Here is a 27308-nt window from a genome sequence, read left to right on the forward strand (position 1 = left end):
TGGCAATGGCCAACGTGGCAGTTGTGACCTCTCCATTGAGCAAAACAGGCTCCTCTTGCACTGAAGTTGGAAAGGACCTCTAAGACCACCAAATCCAACCCCAGCCCAGCCCAGTGTGCCCACATCCCTCAGTGCCACATCCCTACAGCTCTGCGACACCTCCAGGGACAGTGATACCCCCCCATCCCTGGTCAGCTGTGCCACTGCAGCACTGCTCTTTTGGAGCAGAAATTGCTCCTAACATTCAACCTGAACCTCCTCTGGGGCAACTTGAGGCCATTTCCTAGTCCATCTCCCTGCACCAAGCCTAGGAAGCTGTGCTTGCCTTGGCACAACACCCTGGTTGCAATAGCAGGGATTTGTGTGGGGGTGTTTGAGTACAGATGCAGCATAAATGTTGGTAGCCCTTCTCCTGCCAAGAAGGGACCATCTGTCCCCACTCGCAAGGCCCTCATGAGGGGCAAAGGTTTGTGGGAGGTAGGACACCCTTATCTGAATCAGTATAAAAAAGTCATTACTGAGAGCAGTTCTAGAAAAGGGGAACGACGACAAGAACCATTTGTTAGCTGTTTCAACATAAATAAGCACTCTGGGGAGAAATTAGACCCCCTCACTCTCATTGATCTGAGCTATAAAAGCCCATAACCGTGCAGCTGTATGGGATATCAGTTACCAGCCCTCGGTCTGGTGCAGCGCTGCCACTATCAACACAGAGCTACGTTAACTTTACACCTCATTTGCTTCCAAAAATCACCTCCCTCTGCTCACCTACCTCCCAGGCAGGCAAGGCTATAAATCAGGCAGGAACTAGGCAAAGTGCTGGGAATTCTCAGCGGTGGAGGAAGGAAAGCACGCCATGCACCACCAGCTTTTTCACCCAGCAGCCCACGGTCCCCACGTTTTTCCCCTCTGTGTGTTACCCAAGATGATCACAACTCCTGGTCTGCATGAACCTGCATGGCTAGATCAATGCTGGGCAGATCCCAACCCCTTCCGAGGACAAAGGAACTTTTCAAGGGACCAAAACTAAGTTCTTGTAAGAAGCAGCGAGTTTGCTCAGGGAAGAAAAGCACGCCTGCTCCATCCTGGCTGCAGTTAGGACAAATGAGAGCGTTCTGCCTTGAGTGATGTCAGGAATGCGAAGCACAGCAAGGGCTGAGCTTCAGCTAAACCCTACTGCCTGTTCGCATCAATCAGTGGGTGGAAAAAAAAAAGAGAAAGGCAAAGGTTTGCTCTGCTGACTGAATCAATAGGATTTTCATTTCATTCTCAAACAAGTTCCCGGAAGCCACCGATTGCAATTCCAAGATGAATGACAAGACCCTTGGTGGAAAGGAGGCTCTTAAGGGAAGAAAACAGCTGTAGAGAGGCAGTTGACCCCTCCAAAGCCTACGTGAACACAGATGGAGATGACAGCAGGGCAGTGCTGTTACCTGATGCTTTATCCCTGCTGGTAGCTGTGATTCAGGGGTGCTGGCAGACCCATTCACTTGTTTAGCCTCAAGCAGCAATTAAAAGAAAGCATGTTGAGATTCAACAAGTTTCCTGCATGGTTACAGCCATCACCAGCACACCACAAAGCCCTCGTTGTGCATTTACCAGCACTGGTAAAACTGGTGCTGGACAAAGGGATTCAGCATCCCAAAGTGGTGGAATTCCTGGCTCACATCCCCCACCCATGCAGGAGCAGAACAACTGCAGCTGACAGCTCCTCCTTGCCCATCGATGATGGGACACGGCCTCTACAACACCACTGATACACTCTCTGCAGCCACCCGCCATCCCCACCAGACCCCAATGTCTCTATCACACCGTGTCCAGTTCCATGGTGCTGTCACTCCATGGGTGACTGAAGAGCTCCACATCAGCTTCTTAATTTGTTATGGTTAAACACGCCTTTAATTTTCCCTCTGATCTCATAGCTCCCATTTGAGATGAAACACCCATTTTTTCCCACAAGCTGGCAGCTAGCACACGGGGCTCCAGAGGCCAATCTGTGTGTCACTTCATCTACTTGCAATGGGAAAACCCACAGGCCACAACAACCCAACACAGCAAAAACTCACCCAATCTGGTTGACAGCTGCAGAGCTGCAGGCAGATGCTGCTGGCACCTTCCACCTGCCCTTGTTGCAATTGCTCAAGGAGCTGAGCTCTCCCCTCTTTGCTCTGAGCATGCAGAGCCCAAGGAGCACGGTGAGCCCGGGTCTGGCCCTTAGCAAACAAGCTGAGATCTGCTTTAGGATAGGGCTCTTGCTCAAGGACTGCCAGCCTGCACCTCATCCCAAGGAGCTGCTTGCTGGAGCTCTGCACCACGAGCAGGAAGGACAGTAACAGAGCAGACATTCTTGCTTGAGGGCTGGCTCTGCTTGGATATGTCTCCTAAAATTCACCACCTCTGATCTCTCCCCTCAAACATCCTGGCCTCAGGCTTCTGCATCACAGTCTCACAAAGGAAGGAAAAATGATCTGCAAATTACTTTTATCACTGACAGCAATAAAAGCATCTCAGTATGTAGTGTCTGTCAGCTCTGCACAAGCTCAGTGGGGCTTTGCTAATTACTGAAGCTTCCTGTGCTGACAAAAGGATCCCAAGGGATGCGGTGGCCAATGGGAAAAAAAAAAACAAAACAAAAGAACAGTTGTACAGAGTCATTTCAGAGCTGCACAAGTCCTCCAAGGCTCACAGGTGCTACAAACAGCCAAGCAGAAACCCAGAATGGGGTCCCACAGCTCAGAGATCACCCCTTGTGTCATACTGCAGTGCTTCTTGGAGTCCAACGGGAGGCAGGACTGCAGGGTGAAGAGAAGGGCTTCTCCTTCCACACTTCCCAGTGCTTCTCCAGCACCTCCTTTCTACAGCCAGCCCATCTCTGGTCACCGCAATAAAGCATCTGACATAGAGATCATTCCTTGGTTCCATGAGACTGGTGAATCAGTTTTCCACCTCTGTCACAGCTCTGGGAACCCGTCATGCGTTCCATAGCCTGAGCATCCTCTCACTGATCTCATGCTACCCTGTTCATATGCATCCTGGGCATCTCACTTGAGAACTGCTTGAGAGCTAAAAGAATAACTAAGCTTTACACATATGGGCTTGGTTGAGTCTGGTTTCAAATCCACTGATTTTGTTTTCCCATATCCACATAGTGTGGGCTGGGAGTCATCCAGGAGGACCCAAGGCAACAGCCAGACACTTTGTGGTGCCACATGCAGGACCCTTCCCAGCAGAAAGGCTTACCAGGCCGGGTTCATCAGCTCTTTCTCACACCACCAACCTGATGTCAAGGTGACAAACAGGGACGTGCAGCAGCCCAGAACACCTCAAGCCCCCTCCATTTCAGTGTGGGCTGGGACTTCATGCATACAGACACACATAATGGGGGGCGTGGAGCAGTATGGACACGCAGAGCATCAAGGCCAGATTTTCACTACATATACATTTCCTTCACGCTTCTCTGAAAAATTTCTAACAAAAGCATTACCCAACCTCTGCAAAAACTGCACAGCATGCACCCAATCCTACAAATCAACCAACTGACCCACAGATAACCACCGCCACTCACAAGCCAGCAAGTCAATACAGACACAGCCATGCCAGCAAAGTGCCTCCCAGCGTCCTAAGCTGCTATTTTGCTCTTAGTGCTTGTTTCATAACCAAGTCTGGTGACAGCTCTGCAGGAGCAGCACGGCTGCTTTCTGTATGCAGGTCGTGGTGCTGGCCAAATCAGCCCACCCCACCGTGAGGCTGGAGCTCTGCACCACCCCTGCAATGAGCAGCTTTGGGGAATTACTGATTAAATGTTTCAGTTTCACTTCAACTCTGCAGCATTTTACTTGTTTGTATGCTGCCAAGCTAGGCAGATAATCTTTTTATTATTCCTTCGCTCACCTCCTCGATCTGTAGTTTACTTAAAAATAACTGTAGCGCCGTGCTAAGAGGGGAGATCATGGGCTCAGCCCCAGGTAGGTGGCACGTGGCCCTGGGATGTCACCCACCCCACAGCAAGCAGCTGCACACACTTCATCACTCTGGGACAGGTCAACCAACCAACCACTTTGGGGCCAACATGCTTCAGCCCTGTAAGAACAAAACTCAGGGTTTTCAGAGCAGACCATGAAAGTCCTGCTGTCTTTCACTCCGTCTGGGGAGGGAAGCGAGCTGCTAGGAAGAAAAGGAATGATGGAACCACTGTGGTGTATAGGGAGCACGTTGACATGGTCTCCCAGGGATGCACCGGGACACAGTGAGACAGGACACAGAAGGACAGACTCAGCCCACGCCATTACTTCATAGAATGAAATCATAGAATCATTTGAGTTGGAAGGGACTCATAAAGGTCATCTAGTGGCTTCAAGCTGCGCCAGGGGAGATTCTGGACGTTAGGAAATACTACTTCTCTGTAAGAGTGGTCAAGCAGTAGAACTGGCTGCCCAGGGAGGTGGTGGTGTTCAAGGAATGTTTGGACACTGTGATGAGGGACATGATTTAGTGAGAACTGTTGGTGATAGGTGGACGATTGGAATGGATGCTCTTGTAGGTCTTTTCCAACCTTGGTGATTCCGTAGTCCAACTCCTCTGCAACGAACAGGAACACCAACAGCTCCATCAGCACTCAGAGCCCAATCCAGCCTGACCTTGAACATCTCCAAAAACCGAAACATTCAGATTTCTCTGAATCTGGATATTTCAGAAAAAAAGGTTCAGAAGTTGCTTGCAGGGGAAACCTCATGTCATTCTGTTTGGAAGGCAGCAGAAGATGTGCACTGCACGTTGCCCAGCACTCACCTGTGTCGTAGTGAACCACCAGGGACCCGCAGTGGTCCCCAGTCTTCAGTGGGTGGAACTCCACTGTTACTTGCATGGTGTCACCAATCCCAAGGGTCCCAATGGAAGGATCAACAGAGAAAGGGCTGCAATGCAAAGAGAGGCATCAGAGATATTACAGTAGCTTTGGAGATAACGATCCCTTCCAGGGTCTAAGGCTATTCTGCTTCACCTCACCAAGCAGATAAAACACATCTGCAGAGTAAGAACAGAATACACAGGATCAGACACAGCTCCTTTCCCCCACTTTTAAAGAGACTCAGCCCTCAGAAGACCACATGGTGCAAAGTGACCTCTTCTCCCCCATATTCTGCATCCAGCTCTTCCTCTCTGCAGCATCTCAGGAGTCAGACTGCTAGCAACTCAATCAGAGAACTGTTTTTGAACAGCAGAGCCCAAAACTGTTTTTTGCATGCAAAGCTGACCCCAATTTCCTCAAGTCTATCTTACCCAGCCACCTTCAAACCTCACCTCAAGAGAGGCAAATGTCAAAGCAAGGCCTGTTCCAAGGAGATTACAGCCTAGAATCAGACAGAGGAATAAGTCTTCCTAGAAGACCAGAGAATAATTATGCATTAATTTGCAGAATTCAGCCTTTTTACTTTGAAAGTAACCTGTTTTAACCCAAGGAAGGGCACGTTATATCAGCCACTCAATGAAAGCTGCTCTAAGAAAAGGAACAACCAGAAAAAGTATGTGCACAAACATAGATTAGAATGAAGCCACAGAAACAAGACAGCAGCAAAAGGATCGTGCCATTCTAAGCCTGAAGGATTCCATCAAGCATCAGGAACAGGAGCATATCAGTGGGGGTTTAACAGTATCATGTATTCACAAGTTTGATGTAGTCTGTGACTCTGGGTTGTAATCCAAGCTCGGTAACCGTTTGCTTGGACCCACCAGACAAACTCAAAGAACCACAGAGTCATTAAGGTTGGAAAAAACCTCTTGGATCACCAAGTCTGAACCAACCCACCCCCACCATGCCCACTGACCACATCCCTCAGTGCTCCATCTCCATGGTTCTTGGCCACCTCCAGGGATGGTGACTTTCCCAGCTCTCTGAGCAGCCTTTGCCAATGCTCAAATTCCATACAACGAGCTGAAAATAATTATTAAAACATGTTGGTACACTTTGGGTTTACCAAACTGTGGTGTGTCACCAGGCAAACAGCCCTTGGCTGCCAGCTGTAGAACTCTACCTTCACTCTAAGGGAGAAGCCAGATGAAGTGTGGCAACTTGGCTTCACGGTTCTTGCACAGCCCCACTCGAAAGACAGAAGTTTTGTGTTCAGCACTTTGCTGGTCAACAAATTATCACCTCCAAAATTTGCTCTGCAGAGCTTTAACCATGATTAGAGAAATGCAGTGCACACAAAAATAATGAGAACTGGAGACATGCACAAGCTGAACTTTGTTCATCTGAGTAGCAACAGCTGATAAAATTACTGGAGTTTCTGCTCATTAATGAGATATAGCAGCAATTAATGGTCTGACCTGTTCCCATTATGCTTGGAGCATTGCTGCTGGCTCTAGCAGGAGCAGCAGTGAGCCCATAGCATCCGCACACTGACAGGAGACCTCAGCCTCTTCCCAGGACAGAGCTGACCCCATTGCAGCTAAGCAGAAGGCTCTCATGTCTCCAGTAAGATCTTCCCAGTCACCCCAAAAGGTTCCTCAAGGACACAGTTTGTTCCTTCCACCAAAGCACAGGGACCAGCTCCTCAAGCCCTGTTCATGGCAGCTGCCTGCTAGGGAAGGGATTCAGTTACCAGCATTGCTGAGAAGTCATACAATCATAGGATCGTTAAGGCTGAAAAGGACCTCTCAGATCCCCAAATCCAACCCCAGCCCACCCCCACCATGCCAAGTCCCTCAGTGCCACATCTCCATGGGTCCCGAACATCTCCAGGCTGCCTGGGACAGAGCTGGTGCTTGGGTGTGACCTCCAGAGTAGCAAAGGAAAACTCTTCCCTTCCAGCTCAGAAGATCTGCTAATGAAGGGGATTCCCCACACCTCAGTACCACCTCCTGCTCTATCTCCCCACTCCTCTCCAGCACTGGCTGGGATGGAGCAACCCTGCACCTTCCACATCCTACCCCAAGCCCTCCCACCACCCCTCACTACGTCAGGACACAAAGATGCAAAAGCCCCACAGCTAAACTTAGTTCCCCCAAACTTCGGTCAAGGCAGCTAAGCTGTTCTCTGCAGCCCCCAGATAAGAAATGGTAAGAGACATCCCTGATGCACTGTAATAGCCAAGTGAAAGCCACTGCCAAGAACGGAAGCTGGCAGCCTAAACCTTGGCCTTTCATCCATTAATTGTCATTTAATTGTGAGCTGTTCTTTAAAGATAATTCTGGTCCTGCTAGATCTGCCCTTCTAATGAATCACCACCCTCCCAAAAGACGGGAAATCTTTTAGAAGATAAGCTTTGTGGTTTCTTTTTTAATAGCTGGCTTTCTTCTGACATCCTTTTTAAAAGGATGCCCGTTTGGATGTTTGCTTTGGTGTACGACATCAAAACTTCTGCAGGTCCTGCTCTGTAATGTCCCAACGGTGCCTTGCAAGCACAGCCAGATCCTCAGCTCACACATTATTCAGCCACACCAATTTGGAAGAGGTCTTCTCAACGGTACCCACCCAGATCTCATCTATTACTGCCCTTTGGAAAGAGACTGATGCTAGAGAAAAGCTGTCAATCGCACGCCTCAGGTTTCCACGTCCCCTTTTCTCCTACAGTCAGGCAGTGTGCAAGGAGCTCCAACTTCAAGTCCCATGGCACTCTCCCCTCCTACAACCAAACAAGTTTCCTCTTTAGCCTACTTGGTGCCTTAATCTGCATTTTAAGAGCAATTTGATGTGGGGAAAAAAAAATAGTTTTCAGCCTTCTGTTTGATTGCATTAAAATCTGGCTGCTGCTCCAAAGACAACAGTCAAATCTACAGGTGGTTGAATTGCCTCACTTGTCCATTAAGACCCTTTGCAGGAAAAACACAAAGCTCAGCTCATCTCAGCACATATTCATTTTAGTAATAGTACAGCAGCCAAAGCAGCTGTTCCAGCAAGCTGGTCTGTTGGATCTTGGAAGCATCCAAGGCTCAAGAGGACGACAATTTCTCAGTGCTGAGAAGTCCTGTGCAGGATCAGCAGCTCACAGCTCCATCTTTCTGCTCTTTCACTGCTTCTGTCCTCCATGTTCACATCTTCTCATGTTCTTCATAGCCCATGATATACATGCATGTGTATATGCATGGCCAATGATCTGCTTCCAAACACCTTTTTCAACTTAAATGTAGTGGAATAACATTTATATTCCTAAATACCAGAGAAGAAACCCATTATTGTGCCTTAACCATGAAGAGAGGCTGAGAAACTTTCTAAGCTTACAGTGTTGTTATTTATTATCAAGCTTTGCAAGAACACAGGCAAGACAATGCCAGACAGCTCAAAGGGAGTGCTTTGCTCACCAGTTGCCCAAATGTGCCCGTGTAGTCTGATAGATGCCATGGAAAGAGAGACCTCTGAGCAGGGAGCAGCTGAATTAACTTCCTTTATTCAGTAAAAATTAAACACGTTCAACTTGAGCAGCTTAAATTCTCCTCCAAATAAGAACAGACTGAAATTGCCCCGAATTTAAGCCAGTAAGGCTGGCACTCCTCTCCCAGAGCACCTATGGCATAACTCTTGATTACTGCATCTTATATTTACACTGAGCTCTCCAGGACAGGGAACATAAGTCATTCATTTCCAAAGCTCCTGGCACAATTCTAAACGCGCTGCGATGATAATTAATCATCGTGCTGTTATGGAAGTTATTCAGAAGAACTAGCAACACATTCAACTAAATCTTCTCTAATAACGATGCAGCCTTTGTTCTACCCTCTCTAACAGGGAAATTAATCCCCCAACATTAGCAGGAGAAAGGCTTCTGTGAAAGGCTGTGTAAATATATTTGTTCAAAGACAATTGTCAGCTAACGATCTATTAGCCTGCAGAGCAGCTCTGGCTCACATCTCCTCGGTGTGTCAGCCCAGAGCCCATTACTTTCCTGCTAACCATGCCCAGCACATGGGCATGAGAGGCTACGGAAGTGAGGGAACCTTTAGTGTTGAAGACATTCGAAGCTCTACAGAAAAAGGCCCTTCGTGCTACTTGCAAACCTGATCAAACTATGAAGCTGGTCTTCTTCCAAGCAGGGTGTTTGTTTGATGATCTCCAAGAGGTTCCTTCCAGCCTAAATTCTCATCATGCTGTCTGGCAATTCTAAATCATCCCAGTTCCATCTCACACGCTCCCCGTATTTCTCGTGTTTCCCACTCATCTGTGCATATATGCCATGGCACGAGGGGGACAGACAGGCATTAGAAGAACTCAGCCTTTTTTAGAGGTCCCCACTAAAGAATTCTTTGTGACATTTCACTGAACAAAAGCAAAAAAAAGAAGGCAGGAACACAGGAACTTCTGAGCAGCGAAGAAGGAATCCGAAGGAAAGGGAGTGCCACTCTTAATTAGAATAAAATGCTGCCTGTATTCAAAGATTCAAATCATCTGCTTGAAATTTGGAGCCGGTTTTCAAAAGTTTGTAATGAAATGGAAGAGATGACAGATGCCCTCAACGGGCAAGAGAAATCATATCAGCTTTTGATCTTTGCACACAATCCAGTTACCCAGAGCTCTGCTTTTTTTGCGCAGTTTGAGATAAAGCTTTTCTAACATTTCCCATTTCTTTATGGCAAATTGGGACTGAAGGGTTTGATTGCCAAACTTCAACTTTTAATATCCATAGCAAGCAGAACTCAATATATGCTGTATCAGTTGATAGAATAGTTGCTAAGAGTATTGAAAAATGCTAAACACCTAGTCAGTCTCTATTTAGATTCTGACAGCTTGACCTAGAAATCCCAGAGGAAAACCGTAGTGACTTACAAGTTCCTGCCTACACATTTTCCACAATGCAAAGGCTGCCTTCCTTCAATGCAGAGCACAACCCTTGAACTCACTCAGTTGTTTACTGACTTCTCTGTCCATCTATTTCTGTCTTTTCTTCCCCTGTTGCAAGGCTTCAGCAAAGGGGGTTTTTGGTAGGAAGCATCCCCTTCCCCCTCGAAGGATGTCGTGCTCTTTCCCATTCTACTTCCTGGTCCATCCTTAGGAAGGCAGCAGAGGGGGAGAAGGAAATCCCAGATCTCTGCTCGCCTGGCTTTCCGGGAGCTCCTCTTGGGCTCCATCCCATGCATGAGCTAACTGAGGCCCCTCCTGCCCCCACTGGCATCCATCACCATTGGTTTGAAGTCAGAGTCTGCTCAACTCCACTTTAGAGCTCATTCCACCTAACATTGGGTCGTGGGGGTCAGACCAAACCAAAAGCTCCCCAGCCACATAGTGCTGTCCTCAGGGCTGCAGCACCTCGAAGGCACAGCCTGGCAGCCTTTACCTGCGGGTGCTGATGTGGTAATGAGCCTCACGGTTGCCAACGTTGCGAACCAGCAGAGTTCTCTGGGTGCTGTGCTTGACTGGGCAGACTGAGAAGTTGAGCTGGTCGGGGAAGTCCAGGATAGCTCGGGCTCCTATGGCTCGGATGGGCACCACAAACTTCTCTCTCTCTGTGATGCAGGTGAGCTGGTGGAAGTAGTCCTGTGGGAAGGAAGTGGGATCATCAGGAACGCATTCAGTGCCATTGCAGAAGGCAAGCCACTGTTTGCTATGCGTTCATTCAATAATTCAGCAGTACCTTGTATTTCATGACTTTTAATTCCAGTAGAATGACTGGTAGAGGCTTGTTAGCTCGCCAAGAGGAAGCAGCTCCACTGCTTCACCTGCTTTCCCTGCGAGCTGACAGCCAGCTTCATGCGTTGGAGCCACAGGAGGACAAAGTTACCTGATAACCGGGTTCTGAACAACCAGTGCAGTGATTTCACAGGAGGGATGAGAGCATGAACAAGAACCTGCTCTGAGCTCCAAAGCACAGCAGGTAACCCAGTTACACACGGCTTGGCAAGGGCTGCTCAGGTAATCTCCTAAAGGACCTGGCCAACACACACAGTTAACAGCCAGACATAACAAACAGGACACAACACCTACGTCAGTGGCAGGTTGGTGAGTGGGGTGTTTGTTCCCCATCACCACCCTAACAGTGTCACCAATGACAAAGCTGGGGACACCCCCTTGAATGTCCACCTTGTCCATCTTCCCACCCCAAACACGGCTCAGCCCTATACCCAAACTGCCCCTGAGAACAATGACAGCACTTTTAGCACCAACAACTCCTATCCACCTCCAGGAACACATCTGCAGTCTATTCCAGCCTCATAAAGTTCTCTTTGTGCCTGATCTCTGTCTCACTTCACATCTCCTCCCAGCTTCGGAGGATGCAAAGACAGCTCTGCTTCCTCTCTGCTGCATATTCTGGTGTGGCTGATGCCCTAATTACATCTCTTGTGTATCTCCTCCGGAATAAATGCCTCGGTGCCCTGTTGGCGTGCTTACCTGTGGCAGTGTCAACATCCATTTCTATGACAGCCAGCACCTCAAGCCTTTAGCTCAGCCAGAAGCCTGAGTCCCCCTGCCAGCTGCCTGCCATTCAGCAATGGGAAGGAGAATCCAACCACATCACCATAGGGACGAACTGACGGATTTCCACGTGCACGGCAGGGCAGCAGCAGGGCTGGAGGCACTGCCTTGCCCCACTGCAACCAGCCACACGTTATGGCCAGGTCAATAAAAGCCTTGCCTCATGTCTCTCTCTTGCTGTTGCAGTCCTTTTCCCTTTGAACTCCCTTGAAACCATTTCCTTGCTGCTCCAAGGACACAATAAAACAAAACTGCTGTAGCATCAAGCTGCTTTAGCCAGAACCCATTCAAACCCTTTTGTGCCCAGGCTCCCTTGCCTGCCCTGAGCCTGACAGGGCACAGAGGCCCAGGACTGAGCTGGGATCTGGCCCCAGCAGCCCCCGCTGTCCCAGCACACGCTCACCACCTGCTCCACTGCGGTTAGGGTTGCAGTAACAGATGCCATCGCATCCGAGACATAAAAAGGAATAAAGAAAGGTCTTGTTTTCTAGATGCGTCTCAAATTCGCGTAGGAAACCGCAGGAGGGTTTTGGTTTCTCATCTTTAGAAGGTAAAACACCAGGAAGGGAGCTGCAGCAGTGCCTAATATCGTGTTTCAAGAGAGTTTCATCTTCGGCAGAGTCTTTCTGAATTAGCAATTTGGTTCTCAATCTCGCAGCCCAAGTCCTCTAAAATAAAAGAGAAGGGCAGCTCCTGTAAATTCAAAGCACCTGTTATATGGGTATTTCATGTTCCGGACCACTCTGATCATCAGAAACCACATCAGGAAATGAAAAAAGGCATTTACTTCTTGGCGTTGTTGTTTTGGCCACCCTACTGTAACGTGGGCATTGTGAATCCGGCTGAAAGCCTCACGCCTCGTTAAGCCTTGGCACCACATCTTTCCTTATCTCTGCCCTGCAGATGCCAGGTAGACAGAGGAGGACGGGGGGGAGTTCAGATCAGCTGCAGGATAAGGAGGAAAGAAACTTCAGCAACTGGAGCTACTGGAGGGAAATAACAGGAACTCATCTTCAAGTCGTCACTGTGAAGGAAGGAGCGGATCAGCAGCTAAGGGATTTCAGCCAGTGCAGGTATTAATTCCAAAAGCAAGCACAGGGCACCGTGCACAAGCACTGGGGCTGCACACACAGCACAGGGTCTACTGCAAAGACAGGGAGATGACGGCTGCAATCCTCTGTTGTGTTGCCAGGACAGCAGCTCAGCTATGCACTCAGTTACGGTCCAGGGGTATCACCAAAACCAACCTGTGCAACTGCAAACCCCCAGCAGACCGTTTGAAAGCAGTTTCCTAAGCAAGCATGCCTGAGAGAGGGGGGTTTGCATCACTTATATGCTTTAAAGGTTGTTTAGAGCTAGCTTTAGGCTACAGATTTTCACAAAAATGACTTCATCTTTCATATGACTCCTCTGTTTCAGGGAAAACAGAAGTCACCACACAATGCTGCCTTTTCCCTTACTCACCTCAGACAAGCAATAAGTTACAAGATCCAGCCTTCAAAATATGACTGCTGGCATTTACATTAGTGCCCACTGAAATTAAAGCAACTGCTCACATCAGAGTTGTCATTCCAGGCTCTCTGCAAACTCACGCTCACATTAAAGTTGATGTCAGCATGACAGTAATTAACTGCCCAATAAACCAGCAAATTCAGGTGTCAGCTGAGCTGCATAACTGGTAAACACGTTGCTGAATTCCTTGCTGCAGACAACTGGAGAGCCAAGAGGTCCTGCGGGGTGGGGTCGTATGGGAAGTCTATAAGGGAAGCTCCCTGCTGGAACCACGGTACCATAAGGGCCATTAAATGAAGGCTGGAGGGTGATGACAACACCACAGGAAGATGGATTCCCTTTCCCCAGCCACCAGCTCACAGGATGCTTCCTTTTATCCTTTTGTCCCAGGTTCACTGCCTCAATCTTCCGTCCCCGCTCCCCACCCTACAAGTCTGCTCAGAAGTGCACTTGGAATAGCAGAACAGCCCTAGCAGGGCTGGCCTGAATTTTCAGGAAGTTAATTCCAGTAACACAATAACTCAACATCCTGTCATATTTCATATTATCAATGAGCATTAGTGCAGTCTCCGCTGAGCATCAGAAATGAATTTTGCAAACCTCAGACTGAACTCACGTTGCCTGCAAACATTGTATTGCTACAGCAAAAAGAACAAGGAAAAAAACCAAAACAGATTAAGCTGTGCTATGTTTCTGGGCACTTCTCACCTCCTTCTTCTCAGATAATCTATAAGAAAGCTGAAGGACACGATGCATATCCCTGCCCACTGCTTGTTTGCTGCGCAGCCCATAATGGCAGGACACGTTGTGGAGCCAGAATGCAGACACAGAAATCAGAGGCAGCGAGAGTAACTAATTGGAAATGTTGCCCAACAGAAGAATTACCCATTTGTATTTACAACATGGGTGCCAATACACAAGACGTGTCGGCTGCGCGCTGGCTGTGACAGCCCAGCCATGTGGCACACTACCAGATGGCTGCGAGGCAGCAAGGAGCTGCTCATTTTCCAGAAAGGGCTCAGGAGACACGTGGCATTTTGGCCACAAACCACTTGTGTGCTCCTCTTATTTAGGGCTCAGCACAGCCCAGCTCCGTGCTTCACTCCCATGAATTAGCAGTGAGAGCCAAAGCGAGGAAACCCTAAGTCCTACAGTCGGAGGTGTTGGTGCCCACATCCCAATTCTCCGCATCATCCACGGGGTCACGGAGCATTCAAGAGGCAGCAGAGGTGCACAGTTGAAGTACCAAGTGCCACCCTTCTCCAGTAGGGCCACATCCAGGGGGAAGATCTCCTGACCACATTACTGACGCATTCCTAAAGCATCGGTCCTTCGTGCTCTCTCAGTTCTCCCTCTGCTTCTGGTGATGTCCCCATATTGCCCTGCTGTCTCTCTAAGTTTGAAGAGTGGTGCTCTGCCTTCCATGGGCACCAGTTTTCTTCTTCCACCTCCCAAAAATGGACGCTCAATAATTAGTACAGATAAATCACATTTTAAAGTCACCGGCGTACTTCACAAAGCCTAAATCATAGATTAAGTTCTTGGGTAGTTTGGAAAACTGCCCCAGGCCAACCTAATTTTTACCCTAAATATTAATGATGTTAAATGATTTCTCAGACACTCCAAAGGAACAGATTATTCCCCAGGCATGTGGAGCTAGGGACCACAGGGCATTTCCTCTTTAGTTTTCTCTATCTGCTGTTTGAGAAAGGGACAAAGTGCTACGTTAAATCAGAATCAAGCGAAGAAAAGAAGGCAGCAACACCCAAAGAGACTTCTGTCCTGGTGCAGAAATGCACGTGGTGGCATGGAATGGGAGCTCCATGCACAAGGACACAGTCACGCCAAGATCACAAGTTTGGGACATCTCTGCATGGAAGAACAGGGCAGATGGAACCTGCCCATTTATTCCTACATATGCCTTGTCCTTCGCATCACTCCAACCTCCTGCTGGGTGAGGAATGTCTACAGCCTGTGCCAGGCTGGCTCAGCCACACGCAGAGCTTCCTCCCACCCAGGCTCACAGCTGGACTGTGGCCAAGCATCCCTGGGGATGGCACAGCTGCAAAGCAGGGTAACAGAAGGGATGAATGAGCATCATCTTCACTCCAGCCCTGGGTGAGGCAGGGAAGTGGCTGCCAGATGAGAGAGAGAAGCTCTTTTTGGATCTATTTATTTCTGTAGTATTTTCCATATTAATTAAAGCCTTCTCTAAGAAGAAAAAGATTACTTATCAACATTCTCCCCTGCCATTTTCTTTGCTTTCCTACTCTTGTGTGCATCTCCCCCGGGAGGCCTCCCCACCACAAAAAGTGGAGTTTCCCCACCCCTGAACCCAAAAGACATTACATTAAACATCCAGGTTGGATATTAGGAACAATTTCTTCTCCAAAAGAGTGGTGAGAGACTGGCACAGCTGTCCAGATAGGTGTGAGGTCACCACCACTGGAGGTATTCAAGAATCGTAGAGATATGACACTGATATGGTCAGTGGGCACGGGGGGGTGGGCTGGGGTTGGACTTGGGGATCTTAGATGTCCTTTCCAACCTTAATGATTCTGTGATTCTACGTGCCTCTATGACGGATGATTTTAAGAAATGTGTGAAGAATCAAGTCTGAAATAAGAGCTTTCGGCCTATGAGGGCACAATCTTACCCTGGTTGAAGAGTTACCCAACCCCACTGAAATCAGTGCTGTTCCCCAAAAGCCACACCTCAGGCTTCAGGAACTGGAATTTGATGCCAACCAAAGACGTCAACCTCCTGTGACCTCCCAAGGTCTCACCTTGTTCTCCTCAGGGGTGAAAAGGATGCGGAAAGTGGAAGGCATGCCAGGTGCAACCTTACGGCACACGTCACCAGGACTGATCAGCTTGAAGTAAGGCGAGCTCTCCAAGACGACCTTCACCAGCCGAGGAACCTGCAGGAAAGACATGAAGGTATTGGATTTTTTCTCTATTTCTACCTAGGTTGCAAAGATATGATCCTGTGCAGCTCACATCCTTCCCCAACTGCCTTTGCAAAGCAATTTTAGCCCCAGAGGTACACACAGCTGATACACTAGGAGTACAAAGCGCAGAACGTAGGAAGACAGAGACAACCACAGAAGAAAAGAGATGTGGCTGAGAGCTGTTAAAAAGAGTTGTGAAGAAGCAAGGGAGCATGGGGGAAAACTGGTCTAGAAGATGAGAGCAGCCAACTTGCCAAAATGATGGAGAGCTGCACTACCCTTGCCTAGAAACCCCCTAGGCTGTGGGCTGTGCGTACCAATTATGGGCATCAAAGACATTTTCTGCCTTAAGATATGTAACCAGCACTGACTCGGTGTGTGGGTTGGTCATTAAAAGCCAGTCTCAGCCCCAGACAAGTGAGCAGGTGTATCCAGCTGCACAGATACCAGAGTTCCAAGTTTCATCTCAAAGCCTCCAACAGGCCACTTCAGCCAACAGGCAGCTTCACCAATCAACAAACCTACCCAGTGCACACAGATGCTTTGGTTGCTGAGTCCCCTTGAAGATGAGCACCTTCAGCAAAAGCCACCTGTGACACCTCAGAGGGGAGACAGGAGCAGCCTGAAGGCAGAAAAGCAACTTCACAAGAGACGTGAGCAGTATGTATATCAAAGCCCTTCTGTGTCTGAATCATCACAGAGCCTCTATCTGCAATATACTTCATGGGATTTTATGGAGCAGACAACCTCAAGCTACTGTGCAATATAAGTCAGTATGATTCAGAGGGATCTGGGAAACTGGGAGAAAGCTTTATGAGAACACACACAACCAAAAGCCAACTAAATTAGAATATAACAACCCCTCTTGGGATTATTATCTCCATACACTAAAATACGCCAAGGATTTTCCTCAGAACTGATCTTACTTTTACATCAGTGTTGTCCAATAGCTGAGGTCTTACTACCTTCAAAAACTAATTCATTTTGGAAAAAAAAGTTAACAATTCACACGTTGTCTCCCCCTTGTTGGGCATACAAATCCCAGGGTGCAGCTGTACAAGTTTATTATTTTTTACTGGGAACAGCAGAGATGTTGATGCAGATGTTCTTTTCCACTTGAGAAAGCATGAATAGAGCAAATGAACTGCTTGCCTGTTGGCTGGCACCTGGCAAAGACAAACACTATGGAGTGCCACATGGGTAACGGAGCAGCTGAAACCAAAAGACTTGATGGAAATGAAGCTATAGCAGGAGAGAAACTGAGGCAACTCTTAAACAGAAAAGGAAATTTTTATGGTAAAGGGTCCATGCAGACTGCACAAATGTTATTCCTTGGGTGCTCCTGCTGCCTCTTTCCAATATTCCCAAGTTAAATGCTAGACAAGGAAAACAACAGAGCTCCCTAGGAATAGCTGACACAGTACAAGGCATCCATCCTGCCAAAGGCTCTTCCATTTCCAAGCTGTTGTCTCAGGATGTAATTGGCTCCTTCTTGCTGCTCCTCCACCTACTACACCCTCCAAGAGCTTTTTGTTTACCTGTGTATATCCAGCAGGTAGAACTGGAGAGGGCTCCACACATCCACTTTCCTCCCCCCTGTGCATACATCCCACTGCTCGTATATGATGAGAGGGAATGGCCCCAAGATGGGCCAGGGAAGGCTGGATATTAGGAACAATTTCTTCTTGGAAAGAGCAGTGAAGCAGTGGCACAGCTGCCAGGGAGGTGGGGAGTCACCATCCCTGGAGGTGGTCAAGAACCATGGGGATATGGCACTGAGGGACGTGGTAGAGTAGGTCGGGGTTTGACTTGGCAATCTGAGAGTCTTTTCTAACCTTAATGATTCCATGATTCTACATGCCTCTGTGCCAGAGCTGTATCTTTTATCACATCTTTTTTTTTCTGACCTTCCTCAGCTACCAGTATGTTTATTTCTATGTGCCAAGAGAAATCCCTGCACGCACGATGCTCTCCCCAGAGCACTTCCCAGCTCAGCTCCTTTCCTCCCTCCTGTCTGCTCCCACCAGCTCACACTTGGCACATGCCTCATCTGAGCAAACGTTTCCCCTGCTGAAACTGAAAAGGTCTCAATTTTCCTCTTTAAACTGGAAGTAAAATTGCTGACATTTTTCAACTTTTCCCTTCTCAACTTTCTTGACAAATCTCAAAACGCTCAGAAGATTATTTCAAGTAAAGGCAGGGACCTTCAAAAGCCCATTACTCTGGGTGTGCTGTGGTTCTCCAAAGGGAAAGCAGAAAGCCACATTATCTTAGAAAAGCCTGAGCAGAACCAAATTAAGCTTCGCAGTAACCTAAAAAATGCAACTCTGGAGGTGAAGCACAATCAAAGAAGATAAGAACTGTGCAGCCCTCAACATGCCCCTCTGTCCAGAGCTTTCAAGAGGAAGGATGTTGTCTCAAAAAGCTCCTTTGGGTTAAAACCCACCCATGCATGGTCAAAACTAGTGATAAAAACTCTAATATCACAGGAACATCTCCACGTCTTTGTGAGAGGAAGAATGTAAGACACTTTGTTCTGGATATGGCACACTGCATTTCACGTCCACTACAGCACTCTCCCAGCAGTGTTAAAGACACACAGCCCAGCACTTACCCTGTCGTTGTTCCTCAGAACCAGGGGTACCTCGTAGACCTCACAGGGGACGTAGCTCTGGAACACCACCTCGGATGGGAAAGGCTGGAACAAGGTCTGATCCAGGTCAACTGAGGAGAACTGGAGATATGAGACAGCAGTGAGAGGAGCCAGTGTGGTCATGCAGTCCTAGAGAATTCATCAGAGCACTCAGGGAAGAGCTGAAGCCCAAGAGTTTGTGTAGGGCTCCAAGACCAACTCTTGGGATGAGCTTTGCTCCGAGACGGAGATTGAGTCCCACAGGTCCCCAGGTATCTCATCTGGACGTGGAGCACAGAAACCAGCAAACATAGAATAGTGCCAAAGGAGGGAAGGCCAAAAAGAAAGCAATGCAGTAAGACAAAGGCAAGTGGGTTGAGTGCTGGATGGTGGTAAAGTTCACCTCTTGTCAAGCGTTACTGGACAACTTGAGCAAGACTGGACCTGGCATCTTTGTCTCCCATGAGCTTTATGTGAAAGGATGATTTATTTCACACTCTGGGCACTCATCCAACATGCCCCCAACTCCTGTGCTGTGCAGGGCAACTCTGCACCAACCCGTTACAGGTCTCTGGCCCAGCAACCCACCTCGTGTCACACGCTGAGCAATCCTCCAGAATGAAGCACATCTGCTCACTCTGCCAGCTGTGGGTACCTAGCAGGACCACGCAGCTGGCAAATCCGGCACCCTATAGGTGTCTCAACCCAAAGCATTAATAAAATACTTTCTGTTAATCAAGCTTGAGTCATTGACATAGGGCACCCAGCCTTCAAGGGCCCACGCTGCCACCAGCAATGAAGCTGTGGCCCTAATCCCTGTTAGGGGGCAAGGATGGAAGAGGGCAGCTTGTTTCTTGCTCCATCCTTCCCCCATTCTGTGCTTTAGCAAGAGTAGCTAAGCTGCAGCACTGATTTCAGCAGTTTACTTCTATTGGCTTCAGCATTAAAAACAACCCAGCGATGCAAAAACATTTTGCCTTTCCCTCGGCACGAGGAACTCCAGCACCATCAGCGCTTCCAGAGGGCAGCAAGACCTTCTCACCCTGCTACTGAGAGAAGCTGGGGGCAAGCCTGACACACGTGCTTTAATGCCACATTAAACAGCAAGGAAAAGGGCAGGACAATGGTACCTTTTGATGGGAGGTGTCACTCATGTCCAGGAGCTGCACAATGCGGGGCCGTCGTGTGCTGTGGGTGCTGGCCAACCTCTGCTCCGTGGTGAGGGACATCTCCTTCAGGAAGGCAGAAGGAGTCAGCTGCAAGGCAAAACACAGCCAGGGCTGCAGAAAGGCCTTCCTCCTGAAAGGCTTTTCTTGTTCAAGCCCCACTGATGAATCATTTATGACTGCAGCCACTAGGACAGTCCTGGAGTCCCATAAGTTACCTGCTGAAATATTCATCACCAGTAAATTAATTATATAGAGCGGAATACACAGGCTCCAACAGAGCAGCTCTGTCCCATTAGCCTCTCCTCCGTGATTCAAAGTGACATGTTTGGGGATTTCTGCTATTTGGGCATTTGTTTCCTCTTTAGCTTTGCTGCGTGGAGCCAGTGACCTTTGAGGAGAGCAGGGAGGAGCTCTGTCTCAAGTCCCCAGCTCCACACAATGTGTTTGCATGCAGAGATGTCAGTGCTGGGCGACTCGCAGGAGAGCAGCACCATGCCAGGACCAGGTTCAGGGTCCGAGTCCTCATTTACCTTGTTCTACCTGCTTGTTTTCTGCAGGCTGGCCTCACAGACCCTATGCAGAGGTCTGCACTGATGTCTCCTCAACAGAGGGCTCAGCACTGGGTCAGCTCTGGTCGGCAGAGGGGACATTTGGGGATGAGGAAGAGAGAGTTTGCAGTTTGCAGCTCAGCAGTCACAGGTAACATCACAGCCTGTGGCTGGAGGTGTCCCTGCCTCACACCATGGGGACACAGCAAGGAGCACGTGCTGGAGCTCCAGCTGTCTTTGTGCAATACCTCATAGGCTCAGCTCAGCTCCAGTGCACACAGACAAGAGCCTGGACTTTCCCTGAATCAACACACAGCCTGTCCTCAAGCACTGCAACAGCCACCTCCAACAGAGAAGCATGGCAGCAAGGAGGGGACATGGACGATGGACTCAGGGACATGGAGGATGGATGTTTCCCACCTTAACAGCTCCCACGCGGCCACAGTTGGTACTTACTGTTACAGTCTCCTCCACCTCAGTGACCAGCTTTGGGTTATAAGGTGCCACCACTCCTTTCTGGAACCCATCGGGGCTTTTGGAGGATTCCACGGACTGGTGGAGCTTGTTGGTAGCCATGTCTCAGCCGGCCTGCAAGAAGCAGCAATGGGACTTTTAAAATCCAGAAGAGAAGTCAGACTGTAAGGTCTCAGTGCCAGCACTGACATATCAGGATTTGCATCCAGGCCGTAGCTGGATGCCTGGACAGGAGCATGCCCATGCAAAGGAGGAAGCAATACAGCAGTGCCAGCTACAACTTTGTGCTCAGAGTGTTACCAACAACCTCAAAGCCCCTGGGATCATGATGCCCTGAGCATCAATAACAGCACGCCACTTTCCTGCCTTGCCAGCCAAGTTTCTACCCTTTGTGCTGGGAGCCTTCTAACGAACAGAGCATTGAGTTCAATACTCTGATGGGGAGTTATCATTTCTCAAGGCTAATTTGGTTGGTTTAAGCTACAAAAACTACCCAACAAATATGATTCCTTCCAGGCATGAAATTACCCTGGTGCTCAAGAGCATCTCTCCGTGGAGAACAAGGGCCTTAATTTCCCTTTATTAACAACCAAACTCAAAGCTCCCTACAGGCATCACCGAGGCTGTAACAGCAGTAAGAGCATGAAACCCTTTAAAAACATGAGCAATGAGTTAAAATATAAACACAACATGTGAAAGCAGGGCCACTGACAAATCCTCCATAAGCAACCCCAGGAAGTTCATCGCTTCATTCCTTCACTCCCCAAGCAGTGCTGTATGCATTTGTGGTAGCAGACTCCTCATGCAGCTCTAGGAAAGGACAAGCACAGAAATAAAGGACAACCCTCAACCCAAAAGGCACAGACAGGCATACGTGGTGGCTGTTTCCCTCTGCTTTTATGGGAGAAACGAGGGAGCACAGCCCAGTCCTGCAGGCACAAGGACATGCTACAGCAAGGGACAGATTTCAAGCTGGAAATAACTATTTTTTCAAGAGAAATGTAATGGGGATGATACAACATTAATCTGGATTTCTGTGCTTTATTACCGGGTCTTGAGAATAACTGGATTATTTGTTACAATTTTCTAGCTGCAATTTAACTTTGCCCGAAATTAATCCTGTTCATCATACCCACGATGTCTATTTCCATCCCCCATCCCATTACCCCCCACCTCCAGCAGGGCACAGCCACAGCCCAGGGCCTTGCTGAGCTCCAGCATGAGGAGGGGACAAGCAGAAAGAAGCCAGCCCCACTGGACAAAAAGAATCCATGGCCCCACGGAGGCGTAGTGGGGGCTGCAAGCAGCCAGAAACGTGAGGATTGCAATCCTTCTGTGCTCCAGGTCTGTTGCACCCAAGGGCTATTAATGGGTGATGCCTCTGGCTCCTGGCACCTCGGTTTTGGGTTGAGTACAGATGCCCCCTGAGCTGAGCATCAGTCCAGAACTCTGAGCAGGTTTTGATGGAAGATCCTAACATATCCCCCAAAAGCCCATGTACCAGAGCAAAAAAAGCTAAACTGAAGGTCACCAAGGACACACAGCCTTCACTCTCCCCCAAGGCTTCTTTTAACCCACAGCCAAGCCAGAAGTCTCTGCCACCACTGTAAGCTGCGCAGCAACTTCATAACTCCCTGACACCCTTCCATCTCCCCCACACGTGCTCCGAGCTCAGTGCACTCCTGCTGAGCATCACACAGCTGTCAGCCCTCCAGCCAACAGGCCTCCTCACCCCCACCCCACGGTCAGACCCTACCTTAGGGCAGGTAATCAGTGCTCCTCTGGCAGGATTCACTTTTGTGCAGCACCCAGTCCTGCTGCACAAGCAGCCCCAGTGGCTCTGGACGAGCCAGGGGGATAGGAGAAGGGCAGGGAGCCGTTGGGATGAGATGGAGCCCAACGGAACCTGGAGGGCAACTGACAGGACTTGGACGTTGGGCTGCCTGGGTGCCCTCCCCACAGCCCTCTGTTACAGCCCAGTCCTCCTTGTGGGAGCTGCACTGGCTCCCCAAAGCAGAAAACATCATGAGGGATGAGGACATATAGCAACAAAACTCAGCAACCTAGGAGTAATATGCCAAAGGAGGCACACTGACCCAGCCAAGAATTTGGGGTTTCACCTTCACCCACATCACAAACACAGATGTGGGCTCCAGCATTTGTGGCTTTGGGACTGCTTCAGCTCCAGGTTGGTGCAGAGACTGCCTTTTGCCTTGGACTTTCTCAGTGTCCCAATGGGGTGACTTGGGCTGCGTGGTTTGCAATGCCACCCAAATGAAAAATTACAGCCCTCGCAAATCACCACAGCCCATCTATTTCTTAAACATCTCACTCTGCAGTGAATGATTGTGGCAGTGTCAGAAAGCACGCCTTCGAGTAGCATTTGTTAACATTGCTGGAACAGCAGATAAATGAATTCAGATGCCACAGACAAGGTAATCATTTCTTTAAGAGGACAAGCAAAGTTTCCACGCTGGCTTACAAAGCCAGGGTTTAATTTCTGTTTTGTCTGCCCAGAGTCTGTCTCCAAGCACAAGGCAGAGTACCTCGTTGCTGCAGCACTGGCCGTGCCTTGGGGCTGTCCTCTGCTGCTGCAGCTGCTGAATTCCTCTCTGGTGAGCTTGTTCCAATTAATGGCACTCGTAGGTGCACCAGCCAAAGCCACCCATCTTACAGGAGGATCTCAGCTCCAGGGAGCTTTTTGTGAGGCATTCAGCCCCAGCTGAACCAAATCATCACATCTGTTTGGGACGGAACAAGGAGCTCTGGGCTTGAAAGCCAACATTCAGTACTTGGGAGGAGATCTCAGCCTTAGAAACAAGTGCAGAATTTCATGCCAGAACATCTCTCAACTGATGCCCAGCCACAAACCCAAGCAGGAACCCAAGAGCCGGGGCAAAGGAGCCCCAGATGTGACAGCTTCACGTGCTCAAGGCACCAACAGATGTGCTGTAAGGCCAGGGGGAGCACCATCCGTGCTTATGGCTTCATCTCAGGAGGCAGAACTTAAGAGATGTCACAGTGGAAGCCATCAACCTCTTACACCTGGCTGGAGATGCACCCACAAGCACCTCATGCTCCTTCCCAGCAGCTCCCAAAGCAATGTTAGAGCCTCCCCTGCCCAGCACAGATGTGATTCCTGCCTTTTGCAGGCAGTTGGCACACCTGGAGCCAGCCTTCATGCTCCACCAGCTGTCACTGACCTCAGTGACCCAGCCCCACACTGCTTTTGCTCCTGCTATTGAACTCACCACCTATTTTTCCTGCTTCCAGACCAAAGCATCCTGCTGCACCAGGAAGCTGAATTCCTCAGTACTGCTGGATAAGAGCTTGATTTACACCAGCAGCTGCTACACAGCCCTGCCTTGCATGGGTTCTTTACTCTCAAGTTTTGGGCAGTGGCAAACGTGTCACTGAAATGGCCACAGAGTGAAAAGAGAAGGAATGAAAGAACCACCCTCATTAAAAGTATGGAGGATCTGAGCTCTGGATTCAGGAGACCAAAGCAACTTTCAGCTTGGATGCCTGTTCCCTCACTAGCAAAGACCAGGATCATCAGACCAGGAAAGCAAAAGGGTTTGTTGCACGATGTGGGCTCACAGCTTTTGTAGTGAGTCTTTGCAAGAAAGGTCTGCAGAGCATCTCCCTGCTCCCAGATGAGCTGCATGAGTGGTCAATAAAAGGCATATATCAGCCTCTGACTCAGTGAGTGCTTGGCTCATAACCCAGGCTGGGGTCACACAGCCAACCTAACCCCATAGATCTGTAGGCAGAAGGCAGGGCTGCGTGCTCGCATACAGCGTGTGAAGTCAAACCAAATGAGAAGAAATAAATACCACATTTCTTTAGACATTAAGGAAAAAAGAGAGGGGTTGGGATGAAGGCAGCTCCCTGTCTGCACGTGCTGTGACTGCAGGCTGGGAGCTGGTCCCCCACCAGCTGATTGCCCTTCCCTGCTCATCAGCACACTCCGCACTGCAGTATGTGGAACCCAGCTCTTCTTGTAGCACAGACCCATCTGTGGCTGAATTCTCCTTTGGTGTACACGCTGTAAATCTTCTTTCTCCTTCCTTCTGCAAAGACAAAGCATCTCTCTGGAGTAATTGGATAATTGGCCTTTCTATTATGCTTTGCTGGAAGAGCAAGACAGGAGATCCGTTAAAACCTCGCATCAGGATGCTACTGAACAATTTTGTTAGTCTAAATCATCTTGCCCCGTTCAGGCTTAAGTAGCAAGATCACATTTCTTGCCTAGAAATCGCCTGCTTAGCCATAATTACCGTATAAACAGCACCTCAAGAAAGCCAAGAAAGGAGAAGCAGAGCTTCCAGGACCAACCTCCAGCCCACTGCTATGTGGCTGAGTGCTTTCTAAATCAAGTCACACTACCCAAGAAGCCTCACCACCACCTTTACATTCCACTCCCTCCATATTTTATCACTTAGGTGCTGTCACCCTGCAATTTATCACAAAAGCTCTACCACAGCTGAGATAATTAATAGCAGGCTGATATTATGCCTCCCATTTAACTAAACTTCAGCTCTCAGCTGGCCATTAGGTGGCCCAAATTCTTCTCCAAGGTCTTCTAGAGGCTCTTTGGCTCCATATATTACGACTGCAGCTCCTTCCTCCAGCACTTACAGTGCTGTTTGCCCTTCCCAGCAGCCTCTCCCATGCATGCCCAAGCAGAAAGGGAAACTGCCAGCATTCCTGGAAGTCACAGCCTCCTTTTCTGAACCACCTCCAGTTTGCAGTGCAGGCAGCAGGATGCACCCTGACCAGTGACCCCAAAGGACCAGGCATCTGCTGAGTGGCACCACAAGTTCCAATCCTGCAAGCCTCCCAGCTGTCCTGATCTGCCTTCAGCAGCTTTCCCGTGAAATAAAGCTGTATATATATTCACACCCAGCTCTCACCAGGCTGCTTTCATCTTTGGAAGAAAAGAAGTGTGAGTTCAACTCAAAGATGCCAAACTGGAGATGAGTTGGTAACTAAAGGCAGAGGAATAACTCCCCCTGACCCCACCTTGGCTGGATTGAGCTTTGGGCCAAATCCTTGGCTTCAGTGATTTCTGTCCTTGGACAAGGGACAGAGGCTGCTGCTCAAAGGAAACAGCCTGGAGGTGTGCAACAACCACAGAGATGGGGCACCGAGGAACACGGTCAGTGGGCACAGTTGGACTTGGGGATCTTCGTGGTCTTTTCCAACCTTAATGATTCTGTCATCCACACCCTCCTGGGTGCACGGTGAAGCCAAGCCTTGTGTTTTCCCTAGGCACACACAGGAACTGCCTCTTGGGAAGCCACCTACGGATGCACAGCACCAGGAGAGGACAGTTTTGCAGCCACCTCCACCTATCTGCTCCCCAACTGCTGCACTTTCCATCATCAACCTTCCCATTGTGGATTATTCCCAAGCACCTCTTGATGGAGGGACCCTCCAAGCACTGATCTGTGTTGCCACACAGGGTTAACCTCCCCTCATAGATCCGTGTCCCCTCACCCCCCCAGCACTGAAAACTGCCCTCTATTTCACCCAGCACCCCTCTCTACGGCAAAGGAGGGGACGCAACTATCACCACCTCACTGCAGTGCCCTCACAAGCCCCCCCAGGACCACTCTCCTCACCCCATGGATGCACTCACACTTCAGTCCCAAACTCAGCACTGCCGGGCTGTTGCCATTCTTGTTCCCAAAGCAACAGGACCGCCCAGCTGGGGCCACGTCACTGCCCTGGGGAGCTGCCAGGGAGGAGGTGGCCACGGGATGTGGCTGGGCAGTGGCATCCCACCGCTCAACAACCCAGATGCACTTCCCCCTTTATTCCTACTTTATTCATAACAAAATAAAGGCACAGACAGTGCCATGGAGAGACTGTCTTTCTCAAATAGCAAAGGCTCAAGGAAAAAAAGACCGTGAGCACAGCAAGCATGCAGGGGAACTTCTCCCGAACATAGAGCATCCCTGTGCTTATCCTAAGGCAGAGCAGCAGTTTGGGAAACACATGGCAGAACACAAAGCATTTCTCCCAGCTTTATCATCAGGGCCAAGTATAAAAGCACCAGCTTTGGACAGCACACAGGTTTGAATTTTGGGCGGTCTACACACAGCCAGGGGTCGGACTGGATGGTCCATGCAGGTCCCCTCCAGCTGGGGATGTTCCACAGTTACCACACAGCCCCCTCTCATAAGCACAGCCTCACAGCTGCCAACTCTTCACTGAACCCAAAGGACCCCAGATGTCATCACCGAGGAGCTCCAGGTGGTTCTGAGCTCCATATCCCTGCAGTCCACTCTAACAGATGCATTTCACCCCAGTGCCTTTGCTCCATGTGCTTGCGCAGGGTCAAACACAGGGCTTGAGCAAGCTCAGAGCTCGCCAAATTTTGCTTGAATTCCTCATTTCAAGCCATGGGTGCTTCTGCAACTAAAGAAACAGAACTGATTCGCTGGCTGACAAGACCACAGTGGCAAACTGAACTCACACAAGGTGGCAAATAAGAGCATTTCCAAATCAGATATCCAGAGATTAATTTGTCCTTTGTAGCAAGCATGAGCTTATTTCATTAAGAATCAGTCCCCCACACCTCAGACTGAGCCTTGGGCAAATGCCACTGTGTGAA

At 49.2% G+C, this 27308-nt stretch overlaps 1 protein-coding gene across 1 annotated transcript in view; it reads right to left on the reverse strand.

Annotated features, from left to right (window-relative positions):
• The window catches only part of HYDIN (HYDIN axonemal central pair apparatus protein), a 105112-nt gene extending 82520 nt beyond the window's left edge, over window positions 1–22592 (reverse strand). The window contains exons 1-7 of the mRNA XM_019619791.2: window positions 22443–22592; window positions 20669–20800; window positions 19626–19751; window positions 18478–18597; window positions 15699–15833; window positions 10266–10465; window positions 4789–4913 (exon numbers count right to left, since the gene is read on the reverse strand). Coding sequence (XP_019475336.1) covers window positions 4789–4913; window positions 10266–10465; window positions 15699–15833; window positions 18478–18597; window positions 19626–19751; window positions 20669–20788 — 826 coding nt within the window. The 5' untranslated portion in view covers window positions 20789–20800; window positions 22443–22592. The remainder of the gene's footprint in view (window positions 1–4788; window positions 4914–10265; window positions 10466–15698; window positions 15834–18477; window positions 18598–19625; window positions 19752–20668; window positions 20801–22442) is intronic.
• Window positions 22593–27308: the final 4716 nt, after the last annotated feature.

Source organism: Meleagris gallopavo, chromosome 13 (assembly GCF_000146605.3).
Source record: "Meleagris gallopavo isolate NT-WF06-2002-E0010 breed Aviagen turkey brand Nicholas breeding stock chromosome 13, Turkey_5.1, whole genome shotgun sequence".
Taxonomy (NCBI): Eukaryota; Metazoa; Chordata; class Aves; order Galliformes; family Phasianidae; genus Meleagris; species Meleagris gallopavo.